This window comes from Lissotriton vulgaris, chromosome 11, assembly GCF_964263255.1.
Source record: "Lissotriton vulgaris chromosome 11, aLisVul1.2, whole genome shotgun sequence".
Lineage (NCBI taxonomy): Eukaryota > Metazoa > Chordata > Amphibia > Caudata > Salamandridae > Lissotriton > Lissotriton vulgaris.
In genome coordinates, this window is record NC_141699.1 from 110571926 (window position 1) to 110587005 (window position 15080).

Genomic DNA, 15080 nt, shown 5'->3' on the forward strand with positions numbered 1-15080 from the left:
TCTTTGTGACCTTCTGACCTATTCCTTCGTGTTTTTAATTCTGAATTTTTTCAATGGCTATCCTCCCGCTTTCAAACCTACAGAGTAAGAATCCGAACGTCACTTTAATACATCCACATTTACTTCACGGAAACAGTAAACTGACACAATCAGGCATCTTGATATTACCTTAAATACAAGGTGCTGCTCACATATTCCGCGACCCGACCGCACTATTAGTAAAGAAAATCTCTTCCCTCGCAGGACGCTTTCTTGATCCCCGTCATAGATTAAAACAATCAAGCTCGACGTCGGAGATGACGCGGTGACGTGGAGCAACAAAAATAGAAGACAGGGGGGAGGAGTCAAGCTCGACATCGTGATGGCCGCACGGTAGCTCGGCTCCGCCGGCCGCCCATCCTGCCCAAAAACGATAAAATTTTATAGATGAAGGTCTGCTGATACTTACCACCCATCCTGGTGGCTCCGGCGTTCAGTGGGTTAGCAGCGGCGTCCTCCCAGGAAGTGCGGCCTCCGTGGTGTGGAGACCGGGGCCTTGCCTTCAGCGAGTAGCCGGCGAGACGGTGTCGGTGGCGGCCTCGGGTAGAGGTTGGAGACCGGCCGGAGGAGGCCGTTGTGCGAAAAAGCCGGAGGCAACTGAACGCGCCTGGGACTACCGTCCGGTGGTCCAGAGGTGAGGTGCGGCAAGTTGTGTGTGGGCTCCCCCCCTTGTTGCCCTGCCCGGCCATTCCGAATCTCATCGCTCGGTGGTGGAGAGTGCCTCCAGCGGAGCGGTGGCGCCGGCGGGTCCCCCTCTTTTTGTGGCCCTCATCTTTGCATCGAGGTTGCTGTTTGGATGCTTGAGGGGATCCCGTGGGGGCCCTGCTTGTGAGCCCGCCCCAGGAGTTGGTTCCAAAAAGACGGCGCGGTAATCGCAAAATGGCGACTGATGTCGTGTGCTGTGGAACGCCCCGGGATGTCAATGCTGTACCTCTGTACTGTGATGGGGCCTGCACTGGGGAGCGTGAACCCACGATTGGCGACGTCCGACGAGCGCTGCAGATTTGGCAAGTGACCTTAGCCCGGGATTCTTGTGTGCAAGACAATGTGGTAACCGCCATTGCTCCCGGGCCGTCCCTCAGAGATGCTGATGGGCCCGAGGTGGTGGCTGTTTGTTTCCCGCTCCTCAGTGGGGGTAGCGATGTCTTGGTTCACCGCTGGGAAGATTTGCTGGGGATCATTGACACTGATGTACATAACTGCCGTAAACAGCTTTTGCATTACAGTCGGCGGAGGAGATCTTATGGGTTGCTTCCATTGGCCGTTCGGCGGCTGCTCCACGGCCTTTTCTCTCCGCTTTGTTTTATGCCCGCTACTTCGACATACATCGTGGCGATAGCTAAGAAAGGACTGGGGTGAGCCCCGGTTTTTAATCCTGAGGACTGCTGTTCGGTGCACGGAGTTATGGACTGCCCCAAATTGAGATAATTTGCCGAATCCTTACTATGTATGGCTACCTGAAAAACATGCCAGTTTCGTTTTGGGCTGCACTAATTGTTTGTATGGGCGGGGGGTGGGGGCCGTGCGCCTTGTTACATGGTATCCTCCCCCCTGGCTTTCCTTTTTCCCTTTTTCTCTGTTTTCGTCCCTTTCCCTAGATTATCTCATTCTATATTTCGGGTTAATGTTTAGGGCGACAGGCACGCTGCTGGGAGGGGTAGGCCATAGCCTTCTGCAGGGGTGCAGGGTGGGGCTGGTGGATTGGGGTCTATTAGATAGTTACTTGTTTCTATGGCTCTTTTGTGTCCTTTTCTTGGGTCTCCATGACTGTGCGTGATTCCCGCGGGGTGAGTGCCTGGGGGGGAGGTTTGGGTATTCCTATATAATATGGTACTTTCAGGTTCTGCTTATCCTGACTTAGCCGCCCCGCCCCTAAGAAGGTTTGCTGTCTGGATTGTTGATCGCCATTATCGCCGTGGGGCGGGTACAGCAACGTGGAGTCCCCTTTCCCTTTTTTCTAGTATTTTCGTTTTCTTTTACTCTCCGGGTTGGGCTGTATAATGATTGCAACTTTATCCGTCTCACTGCTAATTTGATTTTCATGAGAGTGATGTTCTGCTTGTCTTTGGGCACATGAGGTTGCGGGTGGACACTGACTGAAGAAGAATTGCAAGGGCATCTATTGCTTGAACGCTTTGGACTATTCTGATGATAGATCTATGGATTCCCTATTATAATGTTGTTGGTTCTGTTCCCCGCCATGCGCACCAGGACGCTTATTATACAACCGATCCTTTATTCTTTAATAAAAAATAAAAAAATTAACCTTCTGTGATCCTGTGCCGGGGGGTTGCACTCAGTTAGCATTATGGACTCGCAGCATTGTGTGGTATTGCGTAACCACTCCGTACTTTTTATTGACATTGGTGCTTTCCAGTTTGTTCCGTGGCCGGCCTCTGGGTTGTAGGCCCGTATTTGAATGCAACCATCTACACAAATAAAGGTTTTCAAATTTTTTTTTAAAAAAAAGAGAAGACAGACTAAACTCGAGATGTAAACAAAAAATTGGTGACGGAACGATCAAAATGATCCAACTCTATGCTCATAATGCTCATTATGTTCATAATTCACCATTTGCATCGTGATTCCTTTTCAGAACTAATAATTCGGGTAACTCCATGTGAGAGAGTTATCACGTTCCCCTAGCAGCAAATTCGGGCGTATCCACTTTGGAGCTGCCATTCAGGTTTCAACGCTCATATGTTCGTACAAACGGACTCTCTGTTCGCGAGCATCGAGTTGGATCATTTTGATCGTTCTTTCACTAATTTTTGATTACATCTCGAGTTTAGTCTGTCTTCTATTTTTGTTGCTCCACGTCACAACGTTATCTCCGACGTCGAGCTTGATGCACAAGTTACTTACCTTCGGTAACAATATATCTGTAAGAAACAGTAGTTAGTGTTAGATTCCTTACCTTAGAAAATCCCCAGGCGTCAGACTGGATCCGGAAAGTTTTGCGTAGCAATACCCCTGCACGTCGGTAGGCGTCGTCTGCGGCTCCGCGGCCGTCGTTGGCGCCGGGAGGACGTCGTCGGAGTACTTAGACCCCGCCCTCACGCGCTGACGTCAGTTCTTATACACAGCTTTTCCGCGCCAGAAACGCAGAGCCATGATAAAAACCGACACTGGTGCCATGAAACTAGGGCCCTGAAAGGGATGCCTCAACCCTAGATATCGGTTCGGAGAACGGGGAGGATGGGTGGGGCGGTAAAGAATCTAACACTAACTACTGTTTCTTACAGATATATCATTACTAAAAGTAAGAAACTTGTGCATCTGAAAAAAACAGGTTAGTGTTAGATTCCTTACCTTAGAATAGATATCCCAGCAATACCAACCCCGGTGGTGGGTCTGCGAACCAATGATCACACCAGAAAGTCCTGGAGAACAGAACGGCTGAAAAAGCCTTCTCTCCGGACTGGTCTGTCCAGGCAGTATTGTCTAGCGAACGTGTGCGAACAAAGAAAAACCAAAAGAAATGATGGACGGAGCGTTGACAATACAAGCACTCACCCCCAGTCAACTGATCTGAGTTTAATCCATCACCGTTCTTTAGCCCACTCTGCCACCCCAGTTCAGACATGGCCATATGCAAATCAGTCTGACCCTGTGCCTCATGGGAACAGTCCAGCCCGAACTGCCAAGCCATGCTTTCCCTGGACTGGAAACAAGCTACCGAGGACCGATTTCTGGCATTTCAGCAGTCTTCAGCCCGGCTTGTTTGAATCCAGTGGCAAAGTGAGCAAGGGACTCACGCCTGAGCATACCCTGCCAACTTATGGCGAACAAAGAAAAATCAAAGGAAATGATGGACGGAGCGTTGACAATACAAGCACTCACCCCCAGTCAACTGATCTGGGTTTAATCCATCACTGTTCTTTAGCCCACTCTGCCACCCCAGTTCAGACATGGCCATATGCAAATCAGTCTGACCCTGTGCCTCATGGGAACAGTCCAGCCCGAACTGCCAAGCCTTCCCTGGACCGGAAACAAGCATCGAGGACCGGTTTCTGGCATTTCAGCCGTCTTCAGCCCGGCTTGCTTGAATCCAGTGGCAAAGTGAGCAAGGGACTCACGTCTGAGCATACCCTGCCAACTTATGGCGAACAAAGAAAAACCAAAGGAAATGATGGACGGAGCGTTGACAATACAAGCACTCACCCCCAGTCAACTAATCTGGGTTTAATCCATCACCGTTCTTTAGCCCACTCTGCCACCCCAGTTCAGACATGGCCATATGCAAATCAGTCTCTCCCAGACCGACACTGCCAATGCTCCAACAGCACATTCTTTCATATATCACTGCATCACCACCGCTCACACACTATATAGAAAAGCATTATATATGAAGAATTGCTCCCTTAAGCACTAGCGGTCAAAATGAGAGTATCCATAAATCACTACACATTGCATCTCCATCCCTCACAATGCCACCCTACACACAGCACTGCTGCTCTATGTCTACAATGCCAGTCTTCATAGATCATTGTACAACGATATATTCAGCCCTCAAATGGTGAGTATTAACGCACCACTGCCCAGTGCATTTGCAACCCTTTCACTGGCCGTTTACCCACACCAGTTTACTGGCTTCAAAGTCCTCTCCCTGCTGGTGTTCATACAGCACTGCTTTCTGTAGATCTAGCCCTCATATCAACTCTTACATTCAGTACTTCACTGTATATGAGGTCCTCACACCTATAAACTGTTTCTCCAGCCCTCACACTGCCAGATCTTCAACTAACAGTGAAAACTGCATCTCAAACTCTCACAATAACCCTCCATTACCAGCCCTCACACTGCCAACAGCATGACCAATCGCCAAACCAAAGATCTTTGTATGCTCCTTCAAACACTAACTGCACCTTTAACCCTCGCACTGCTGACCTGAATGAAGCAATGCTCCCTCCATCTCCAACCCTCATTCCACTACTATCCGTTCATGACTGAACACAATACCTTCATCCACTCCGTATACCACAGCCCAAATGCATATTACTCCTTCGGTCTGCCTTCGCACAACAGTATTCACCACATCTCCATCCCTCACAATGCCATCCTTTACACAGCATTGCTGCTCAATGTCTACAATGCCAGTGTTCATAGATCATTGTACAACTATATAGTCAGCCCTCAAATGGTGAGTATTCACGCACCACTACCCAGTGCATTTGCAACCCTTTCACTGGCAGTTTACCCACACCAGTTCACTGGCTTCGAAGTACTCACCCTGCTGGTGTTCATACAGCACTGCTTTCTGCAGATCTAGCCCTTATATCAAGTCTTAAATTCAGTACTTCACTGTGTACCGGGCCGTCACACCCAATAACTATCTCCAGCCCTCACACTGCCAAATCTTCAACTGGAAGTGCTAACTGCATCTCGAACTCTCACAATAACAGCCTCGTCAAGCATCCCCATCTCCAGCCATCACACTGCCAGTTCTTCAACTAGCAGTGCTAACTGCATCTCAAACTCTCACAATAACAGCCTCTTCAAGCATCCCCATCACCAGCCCTCACACTGCCAACAGCATGCCAAATCCCCCAAACCAACGATCTTTATATGCTCCAAAATGCCTCAAAATGTCTCACACTGCAAGTCTTCAAACTTCCCTACTCACTAGGTCCAGGCCTCACAGTACCCAAACTGTGCCCGCCCGCTACACTGCTGGTTTCATACCCTCCTAGCTGCCTTTCAAACCCTCACACTGCCAGACCTTCAAATACTAACTGCACCTTCAACTGCTGATCAGTATGAAGCACTGCTCCCGCCATCTCAAACCCTCACTCCACTACTACCCATACAATACTTACCACCACTGTATCTTTGGCCACTCCATGTACCACAGCCCAAATGCATATTAGTCCTTCGGTCTGCCATTGCACTACAGTGTTCACCACATATCTGTCCCTGACAATGGCTAACTTCCAACAGCACAGTCTACGTTACCTTAGTCCTCTCTTTGAAAATGTTGAAACAGCACTGCTTTCTGCATGTCAATCCTTTGCACCTGTAGGCAGTATACTGAGCACTGCTCCCTCCAGCTCTCATTCCGCCAGTTTCCATAGCGCAAAGTCCAGGATCTTAAGCCCTCACATTGTGAGTCTTCGCATACCCTACCCGCTTAATTTACAGACCCACTCTGCCAATCTTCATACAGCACAACTTTATACTGCTCTAGTCCTCACACTATCTGTCTTCATGCAGCATTGCACCAGCGTCTTCAGTCTTCACACTGTTATGTTATAATGGATTTATACCGCGCTCAAATACTCAAGACTGCCACTCATCATCTAGTACAATAGTACAACTGCCACAGATTTCTGTCCATCCATCCGCCTGTCTTCCAAAAGCTCTCTCTCTGCAACGCTTCCAGTCACAGGGCACCCTCCTTACCTCTGCACCTCTCATCTTCATAGAGCACTACTCCCTGCTTTTTCAGCCCTCAGACTTCATGCAGCTCTGCTCACTGCCTTTTCAGTCCTCATACCACCAGACTTCCTACAGCTTTGCATCCTGCAACTCTGGCCCCACACTGCAAGTGTGTTAACAGACGTGTACAGTTGCTTTTTCAGCTCTCAAACTGCAAACCTTTACATTGTGAGTTACTGCAACGCTCTTCCTCACACAACCAGTTGCAAATGTATCCATAGCCCTAACACTGCCAGCTTCTTTCAAGCACAGATGAACACAGAATTTTGGTCACTGTTACCACTGTACTACCTGTAGTGAGCATGAGCCTTCGAAGTGAGCAACAGTTGCTGATTTTCCTCCACTTCATCCAACCGTCTCTTCCAACAGTTCCAGAACCTCTGTAGCAACTAAAGGAAGTAACAACAGAAACAATGTGATGTACAGAAAGAAATACCAGAAAAGAAGCAGATTAAAGAAGGGAATCGAGAAGGCAGAGACTGGACTGCTAGGGGACCCACAGGATTGCATTCCATTCACTTTCAGTTCTATGTGCCTCAAATTGTTAGTTTGTGTAACATAATTGTGGAAAAACAATTGTACATAGCGCTGTCTAGCATTATTGCAACTACATGTCCCACTCCTTATTACATCCCAACTTTTCTAACGTGTTCTTAGTTAAAGTGGTGTTCTAGTTCTCTACAGAGATCAAACAGTAACATGTGCTACTACAAGCACAGATTTGAGTGTTGAACCACTAGGGATGACTAACCCAGACAGGTTAGGAATGGGATGGAACAGGAGTTAAGAGAAGTATCTCAAGGGAGGTTGTATAGGTTTGGTAGCGGGATAATACTGTGACAGAACACAACGGTAAACAGTAGAACAGTAGTACATGACTTCCAAAGGTTGAAGTCAGCCTATGGACTAGATGGGCCATGTAAACTACAGTTCCCTTCGCCAGCAAAGAAGTATTTGAGGGAAACCTGTCCTCAGAAATTCAGAAAAAAGTGCTTTCATAACACATCCACATTAGAACCAAGATGAATAAACATTCCTCACAATATCGGGAGGACCAAACCAAGTACAAGGACTGATGCAAATCAAAGCCTGTCCTTGGAAAAAAAAAACATTAGACAAAGTAACACCATACTAGGGTCACACAACACATAGAGCCCATAGAGACTGAAAGATGGAAATTATGTAGTTATGAATCTGCTATAAATATTTATCAAATATGCTCAAATCTATATAGCCTGTGCACCACATATATATAGATCAATACCAATAACACATAAATATACACGCATACATATTTACACATATATATGTACATATATTACCTACTGGCGGTCGCCAGTAGGTAGTTATAGTTAGGATTTTTTTCAATGTTAAATCTCAAAATTCTATTTGGAATAACTTTGGCGCCGGTTGACGAATCTGCCTGAAAATTTCCTCAAAATGGCCTTGTCGAGCTCCGGTCCTTCCCTGAAAGTTTGGGGGGGATGCGTCAGGCGGGGGCCGAGATAAAAGGGGGGTCCCAAAACGCGTTTTCCCCATGTTAATTTCCATAGGGCGGTCAACCTCACTTTTAGCCCGAACGGCTGAATGGATTTACACTAAATTTGGCAAAATTGTAGGGACTGGTAGCCCGATGTGCCTTTGCTATGTCTCAAGATATGTGCTACAGTGGATTTTGAGTAATTTAGGTTAAAAAAAATATATATATCTATAAGCGCGCCCCGGTACGCGCTCCGGGTGCGCCAAGCGACTTGCGCGCAGAAAGCTGATTGGTTCTTGGGTGTCTGTAAACATTCGAAACAGTCAGGAGCGGCCGCCATCTTGTGTCTCGGTAGGATCGAGACACAAGAGGTGGCCAAAACAAAGGGGGAATTGACCATAAGGGGGCAGGGTAGACCCCCCCTGACCCCCTAGGTTTGATGTGGTGGCTATAAAAGGGTCCCGCTGGGCAAAAAAAAAAAAAAGAATTCGATTTGCGCGGGGGTACGCGCACCGGGGAGCGCACCGGGGAGAAAAGAGAATGGCAGAGTTTAAAAATGTAAGTCATTTTATATAAATGGGAGGTAGTTCTGAAAAGAACTGTTTTTTTTTTCTTTTTGTTGTTTTATATTTTTTTTGGGGGTTTTGGAAAAAAAAATTTGGGGGGTATTTTCAGAACAATTTTATATTTTTTTTGTAGTTTTTCTGGGGTGAAACAAAAGACAGGGAATTGCAAACAGCTCAACTGGAGCAAAAAAATAGAAAAAAATTAAGGTTGCTTGCTGCAGTGATGGTTGTCTGCAGCTCGATTAAGTAAAGTGATGCTCTGCTCACCATAAGATATAGTTTTGTTGCAATATATGCAAATAAATTTAAATTTTGAAAACTTGGTTTGGACATTAGGGACCATCTCCCTAGCCTCTGCACCCGATGGAGTGGGTTGGTTGGAGGTGCCTGAAGTTGAAGGATGGGGAGGGTTCTTGGTCAGTTACCTGACTTCTGCTCTTGAATAATTGTTTGGGTGCTTCCTCTGCATATGCCTTATCATTGTGTGGTTCCCAAACGAATATTTCCTGTTTGGGTTCCCTCTTGACAGTTCTTGGTCACAGATGAGGCAAGTCACCTTTGCTGCATTTACTTTTTTGGCACCCCTTGGCATTTTGAAAAACTCCCAAATAAAATGTTCTTTGGGTTTGTATGGGGGATTGTCCTCAGACAGATATTGCCTCTCCTCCTGCTCCTCTTCGTCCTCCTCTTCTTCATGACCACCAATGTAGTCTTGTGGTGGTCCTTGTGGTGGTGGTGGAGGTGGTGGTGGTGGTGCAGATGCACCTGCAGCTGCTACCAGTGAAGCCATTTCTTACAGAATGCAGGTCTACTTCACTCAAACAACAAAGTGAAAATGAGGAAAAAAGGTGGGGTCTTTCATCATTTGGAAAACAAAACTGTTGTGAACCAATCAAAAGTGTTATTTTCAGGTCACATGACCAGACGCGCTTACGCTAGGCGCCCCGGGGCGCGTCCCGGGGCGCGCCCAGGGGCGCGTCGCGTAAGCGCGTCGAATGCTTCCGGGTGCGTTTACGCCGTGCGTATCACACGGACGCGGCTACGCGATACGTCACGATCATGTTTTCGTTCGCGACATTTACGCTAACGGGACGCTTCCCGGTTCGCGCACCGGGGCGCTTCAAACGAGTACGCTCACCGGGAGCGCTCCAAGGCAAAAAAAAAAATGGGAAAAATTGTAGGGACTGGTAGCCCGATGTGCCTTTGCTATACTCAAGTGGTTTTTACGAAAATTAACTTTGAAAAAAATATATATTGTGCTACATTGGGCTATATATATGTTAGAGCCCAAATGTAGCCCAAATGTAGCCCAATGTAGCCCAATGTAGCCCAAAGATGGCCACCAGAGACAAAAAAATACAAATGTAGCCCAAATATCAGCCATATGTAGCCCAACTATAGCCCAATGATAGAATGTACCAGAGTGTTCTAAAGAACAACTAGAGCGTTAACAGTCTTACTTATAAAGTGAGATTTATAGTTAGGAATTAGCATTTAAAAAACCTATGAAATTCACTGAAAAAACCATAGGTTTCACACCAGTTATAGTTAGGAATTAGCATTTAAAAAACCTATTAAATTCACTGAAAAAACCATAGGTTTCCCACCAGTTATAGTTACCTGGAAATTTTACTGACATTAAACCATTGAAATTCCACGTTATAGTTAGTTGGACTCACTATAACTTGCACGTGTAATGCACTGCTGATGACGTCACATATTACATCACTCATGACATGGTCAGTGACATCACTCATGACATCACTGATGACTCCATCCTTGTGACAGAGTGACAGACCTCCTTTCAGTGTAATGTAACCCTTGAAACACATATTCAAAAATAGAAACTAACATTTATAAAAAAGTGGAGATACCTATACCAGTTACTACAACCAATTCAGTAATTCCACCATTTATATACACATCCACTCATTCATCAACAATTCTATATAGTCATTCATACATATACTCACTTATCATATGTAGTGAGACACCTTTACATCCGTTAACACACCGACAGTCTTCCAAAAGTTACTCACACATGCAAATAAACTATTGAACATCCATTTATTTGCATATACAGCTATACATACACTAGCACATTACTTCTAAGGAAACTTACACATACTTACTCTCAAACAATCACTAATAGAAACACATACTTTTTTAAACAGGAACTCTATCAATCTCTCACTCTCATATATACTCACTTATATACATCAATACTCACATATACTAGATTAAAACATATGTAGTTACTCATAAAGACACTAGTGAGACAGTCATTCACTCACTAACACACACATATACACACTCTTCCACCCATACAGTCCTGCACATATGCTGTCTTCAAAACACATACAAACAGTGAGTTAGTCATTGATTCATCTATGTGCTAAGTAACACTCCCACCAAACCATACAGACACTCATACTGATACTAAAAAAAACATCTAATAACACATATACACACACATGTAGCTACTCACCAACCCATGCAGCCACTTATACACAAAGTGAAACACTGATACAAAAATTTAAATATTTAAACAATACTCGCTAATATATGTATTCACTAAGATACACTTAATAAGCCAGTTAACCAATCATTTTTTTTTTTAAAACATCCATTGAGACACTTATTTAAACATTTATTCTTCCATCGACCTTTACATATACATATATAAAACATATTTATTTTTAGAAAGACACACATTCACTGGATGGTGTCATCAGTGATTTCACGAGTGATGTCACTGACCATGTCATGAGTGATGTAATATGTGACGTCATCAGCAGTGCATTACACGCGCAAGTTATAGTGAGTCCAACTAACTATAACGTGGAATTTCAATGGTTTTATGTCAGTAAAACTTCCAGGTAACTATAACTGGTGTGAAACCTATGGTTTTTTCAGTGAATATATATATACACACACACACACAGATAAACCTACAAAGTATGCCATACCGCCATACATAAAACATACAGCAAAGAAAAAAGCAAATTGCATCTCATAGTAAGATTCACAAAAATAGAATCTATCTCTTGCATTCTTATATAGCAGAGCAATGTCTAAATATGCATTAACACAGATATACATATGCCTATGTATATATACCATTTACACGTATAGAAATAATGAAACTGAAAAAAAACCAACCCAAGATACCTATACAACAGAAAAGGGAGGAAGAAACAAAAAAAGATTGCACCCTCAATAAACGACATGGTTGACTTAGCATCAAGGTAATGCTAGCTGTGACCAAAAGTATCCTGAGAGGCTGTTACTACCATAATCCTGAAAGAACCAACAGGAAAGTGAAACCTTGCCAACAGCAGACACTTAAGACCACACTTTGCAGAGGAAGACAAGATAAAGAGCAACCTAATCCATGGAAATCTCAAAAAGCGGTATCCAGTTGGCAAATTTCACCGCAAGGTATACCAGACAGAACAAAAATCAGGGTGTAAATTAGATGAGGACTTATACATACCTATATAATTCCATAAGAACAAAAAGAGCATCAGACTAGGAGGTCAACAAATTCAACACTGGGGGAGGAGCTTATCGCGCATCCAAGATGGTCGCGTGAGCACAGGGCTCCCGAGACCCTCGCCGCCTCCTGCATATATCCGGCAACTAATCCTGATAACGACAACGGGTTATTGAAGACACAACCCAGCTGACTTCATAGCTGTTTTCAGAAATCGATTTGGACGCCGGGAGCCGAACTTACGCCACTCCGAATTTTAGTGGCCTGCTCCATGGAACAGCCTGGGACTCGAGTCACCGTGGTGCCCAGGTGGTAGTTGAACAACAACGGCCAGCGGGAATTGGCTTGCGCCCCTGGGTGGACTTTCGGTTTCGTTTTTGGATTTCTCTACCTCAGCCTACCACCGCCCAACTTCGGCAGCCCACGGTCTAGACCTCGCAACTATACTTGGCGCAGGCTGTCTAGATCTCCTGGTCGTGTGGTTGCCTGCTGAGGCCCACATTCAGACTTTCCTGGGGCTGAATTGTGAGGAGTCATTTTCATCAGGTCTCAGAGGCCCCTCCGGGGCGCACTATTCAACATGGCGGGCAAACCAGACAGCGAGAAGCGGAAGACCAAAAGCACACACCGAGGGGGCACCATCCAATCGAACATTATGGACCGCTATACCCAGCCTAAAGGGACCCCCGGTGGTGCAAGTAGGTCTCTGGAAGAGGCGGGAGATGGCTCGGCTGCATTGGATGATTTGACCCTACGTGATGTCATGTGCGCCATTGCTAGCATGAAGACCAGTATGAGACATTGGCCCTAAAGCTCGACACGGTGGCAATCAATGTCAACCTGATCAGGACAGATCTATCGAAGAACAACGAAAGGGTCAAGTCTCTAGATTTGAAGACCTCCAGCCTCACGACCGATGTGTCCGACTTGCAAACAGAGGTTCGTAATCTGCGGTCCTCCAACGACCTCTTTGCCCGCCAACTGGAGGATTTTGAAAGTCGGGCAAGGCGCAACAACGTTCGTATCATTGGGGTCCCTGAGAAGTCGACCGAGTTGACCACAGACCTCCTCGTGGAAGATCTCATTTTGAACCACCTTGCCCCCAAAGGCCTTAGCAACTTTTTTGCAGTGGAACGTGCGCACAGAGTGCCGGGTGGGAGACAGAAACCGGGCGCCCCTCCACGGACTATAATCGCCAGAATTTTTAATTTTAGGGATAGAGACGCTATCCTCCAGGCATCACGGGCAGGTGGCCCCTCTAAGTTTGAGAACGCCACGGTCAGCTTCTACCCGGACCTAGGGTGGCGGGTATCCTAGTCAGGAGTTCCCTCCCCCTGGAGTTAGATGACAATTGTTGAAAACAGGGGACGCTATGCCGCCATCACGGGTAGGTGGGAGGGGAAGACGATCTCATTACTTCTGTGTATGTTCCACCGGGTTTACAGACAATTACCTTTGCTGATTTGGGAAGAATAGTGTTGGGACTCCCTGAGGGTATTCTTGTTATGGGCGGGGATTTCAATTCAGTTGTTTCCGGTAGGGAGGACCGCAGCGCCCCAGGGACCTCACGAGATCACAATCTTGGTTGAGTGGCTTCTTGGAGACACTGGGTCTGGTAGACTGTTGGAGGCTGATGCACCCGGGACAGACACAATACACCTTTCATTCTGGTGCTCACGGTAGTCTTGCTAGGCTTGACTATGTTCTGATGCCAGCTGCACAGGCCGCCTCGGTGAGGGAAGTCAGACACTTGGCCAGGGGTATTTCGGACCACTCCCCACTGTGGCTTCTGATGGACATGAAGATGGGTTCTGAGGGTCGAGTGGCTCCGATCAATCCTTGGCATCTCCGCAATCCTAAGACCCAGGCTGAGTTGGTTAAGTCTCTAGACCATTATTTTGCCGAAAACGTGGGGTCAGTGTCCGCTGTGGGAGGCTTTTAAGACGGTTATCCGTGGTCAGGCACTGTCGTTAATTGCTTGCGCAAAAAAAAGTAAGAATGAGGCGTGGTGCGGCTGGAAGCTGAGATAACTGAGCTGGAGGGGGAATTGGAGTTGGGTGTTACTCATGATAAATTGCACGTCCCCAGTCTCAAACAGCTTGATTATAGGGCCCTGGTAACGGATGCTGCTAAATCTATGAGTCGAGAGCAGCAGGGACGGCTGTACGATGTTGGAGACAAAGCCGGGAAACTGATTGCCTGGTTGGATAGAAAGGAGAGGGTAAAAAAAAAAATGGAAAAAAAAAAACAAATTCAACACTAAAGGGCTGAAAGGCACAAACAAACCTGCTCATTGAAGGAAGAAAATGTCCCCAAGGAAGTAGAGGACATCCAATCTCCAGACAGAAGGAGTGTAACTACACCCACAATCCAGGCACATCAAAGTAGGTATCTTTCTAATAGGAGACATGGATGTATATCTCAGGACGGTATCAAAAGGTTGCTTGTCATAAATGTCGTGTTTTGTTTTTGCCCTTTTAGGGCCAGGAATCTCCTTCTCTGAAGCACATGTGCTTATAATTAATCAAAAGTAAATATGTATGATGAATCAAGTGCACATTCGTTTTTATATTGCTCTTTTTCTATAAAAATGATAATCAAGATTACATGAATATATCCAGGGTAGTTAATCACTGCTTTTGATAAATGTTATGTTTCATTATTATCATGAAATTATAAGAGTTTCTAGATGATTGATAACTTTGTTACATTTGTTGTCTTTCCAATGAGACACAGATAGATAAGAGTAGGCGTTGTGCCATTCCTGGCTGAATGTTTATTCCAAAGGTTTTTAACAAAGACCTGAATACTTTATAAAACTAGGCACAGAGAACTAAAAGTCAGAGAAGATCTTCATGCCAAGCAAAAGAAGGACAGACACAGTTGTACACTGCCTTAAGTGGAGCTGGGAGGCAGTGGCCTTCACTATCTGTCTGGCTGGTAGTGCTGTTGACTATGCATATCACAAGCACACACAGCTGTCTTTGTGAGTTGAAAGTAGAACTTATTGTTACCATGGAATCAGGTATGGGATGTGAACCATCTTTAAAACTCACAATAG

The 15080-nt window shown here is 45.7% G+C and overlaps 1 protein-coding gene across 1 annotated transcript in view; it reads right to left on the reverse strand.

Annotated features, from left to right (window-relative positions):
• Positions 1–15080, reverse strand: part of SFI1 (SFI1 centrin binding protein) — a 597461-nt gene that overhangs the window by 354993 nt on the left and 227388 nt on the right. The window contains exon 12 of the mRNA XM_086942824.1: positions 6769–6866. Within this exon, the coding sequence (XP_086798950.1) occupies positions 6769–6866 (98 nt within the window). The remainder of the gene's footprint in view (positions 1–6768; positions 6867–15080) is intronic.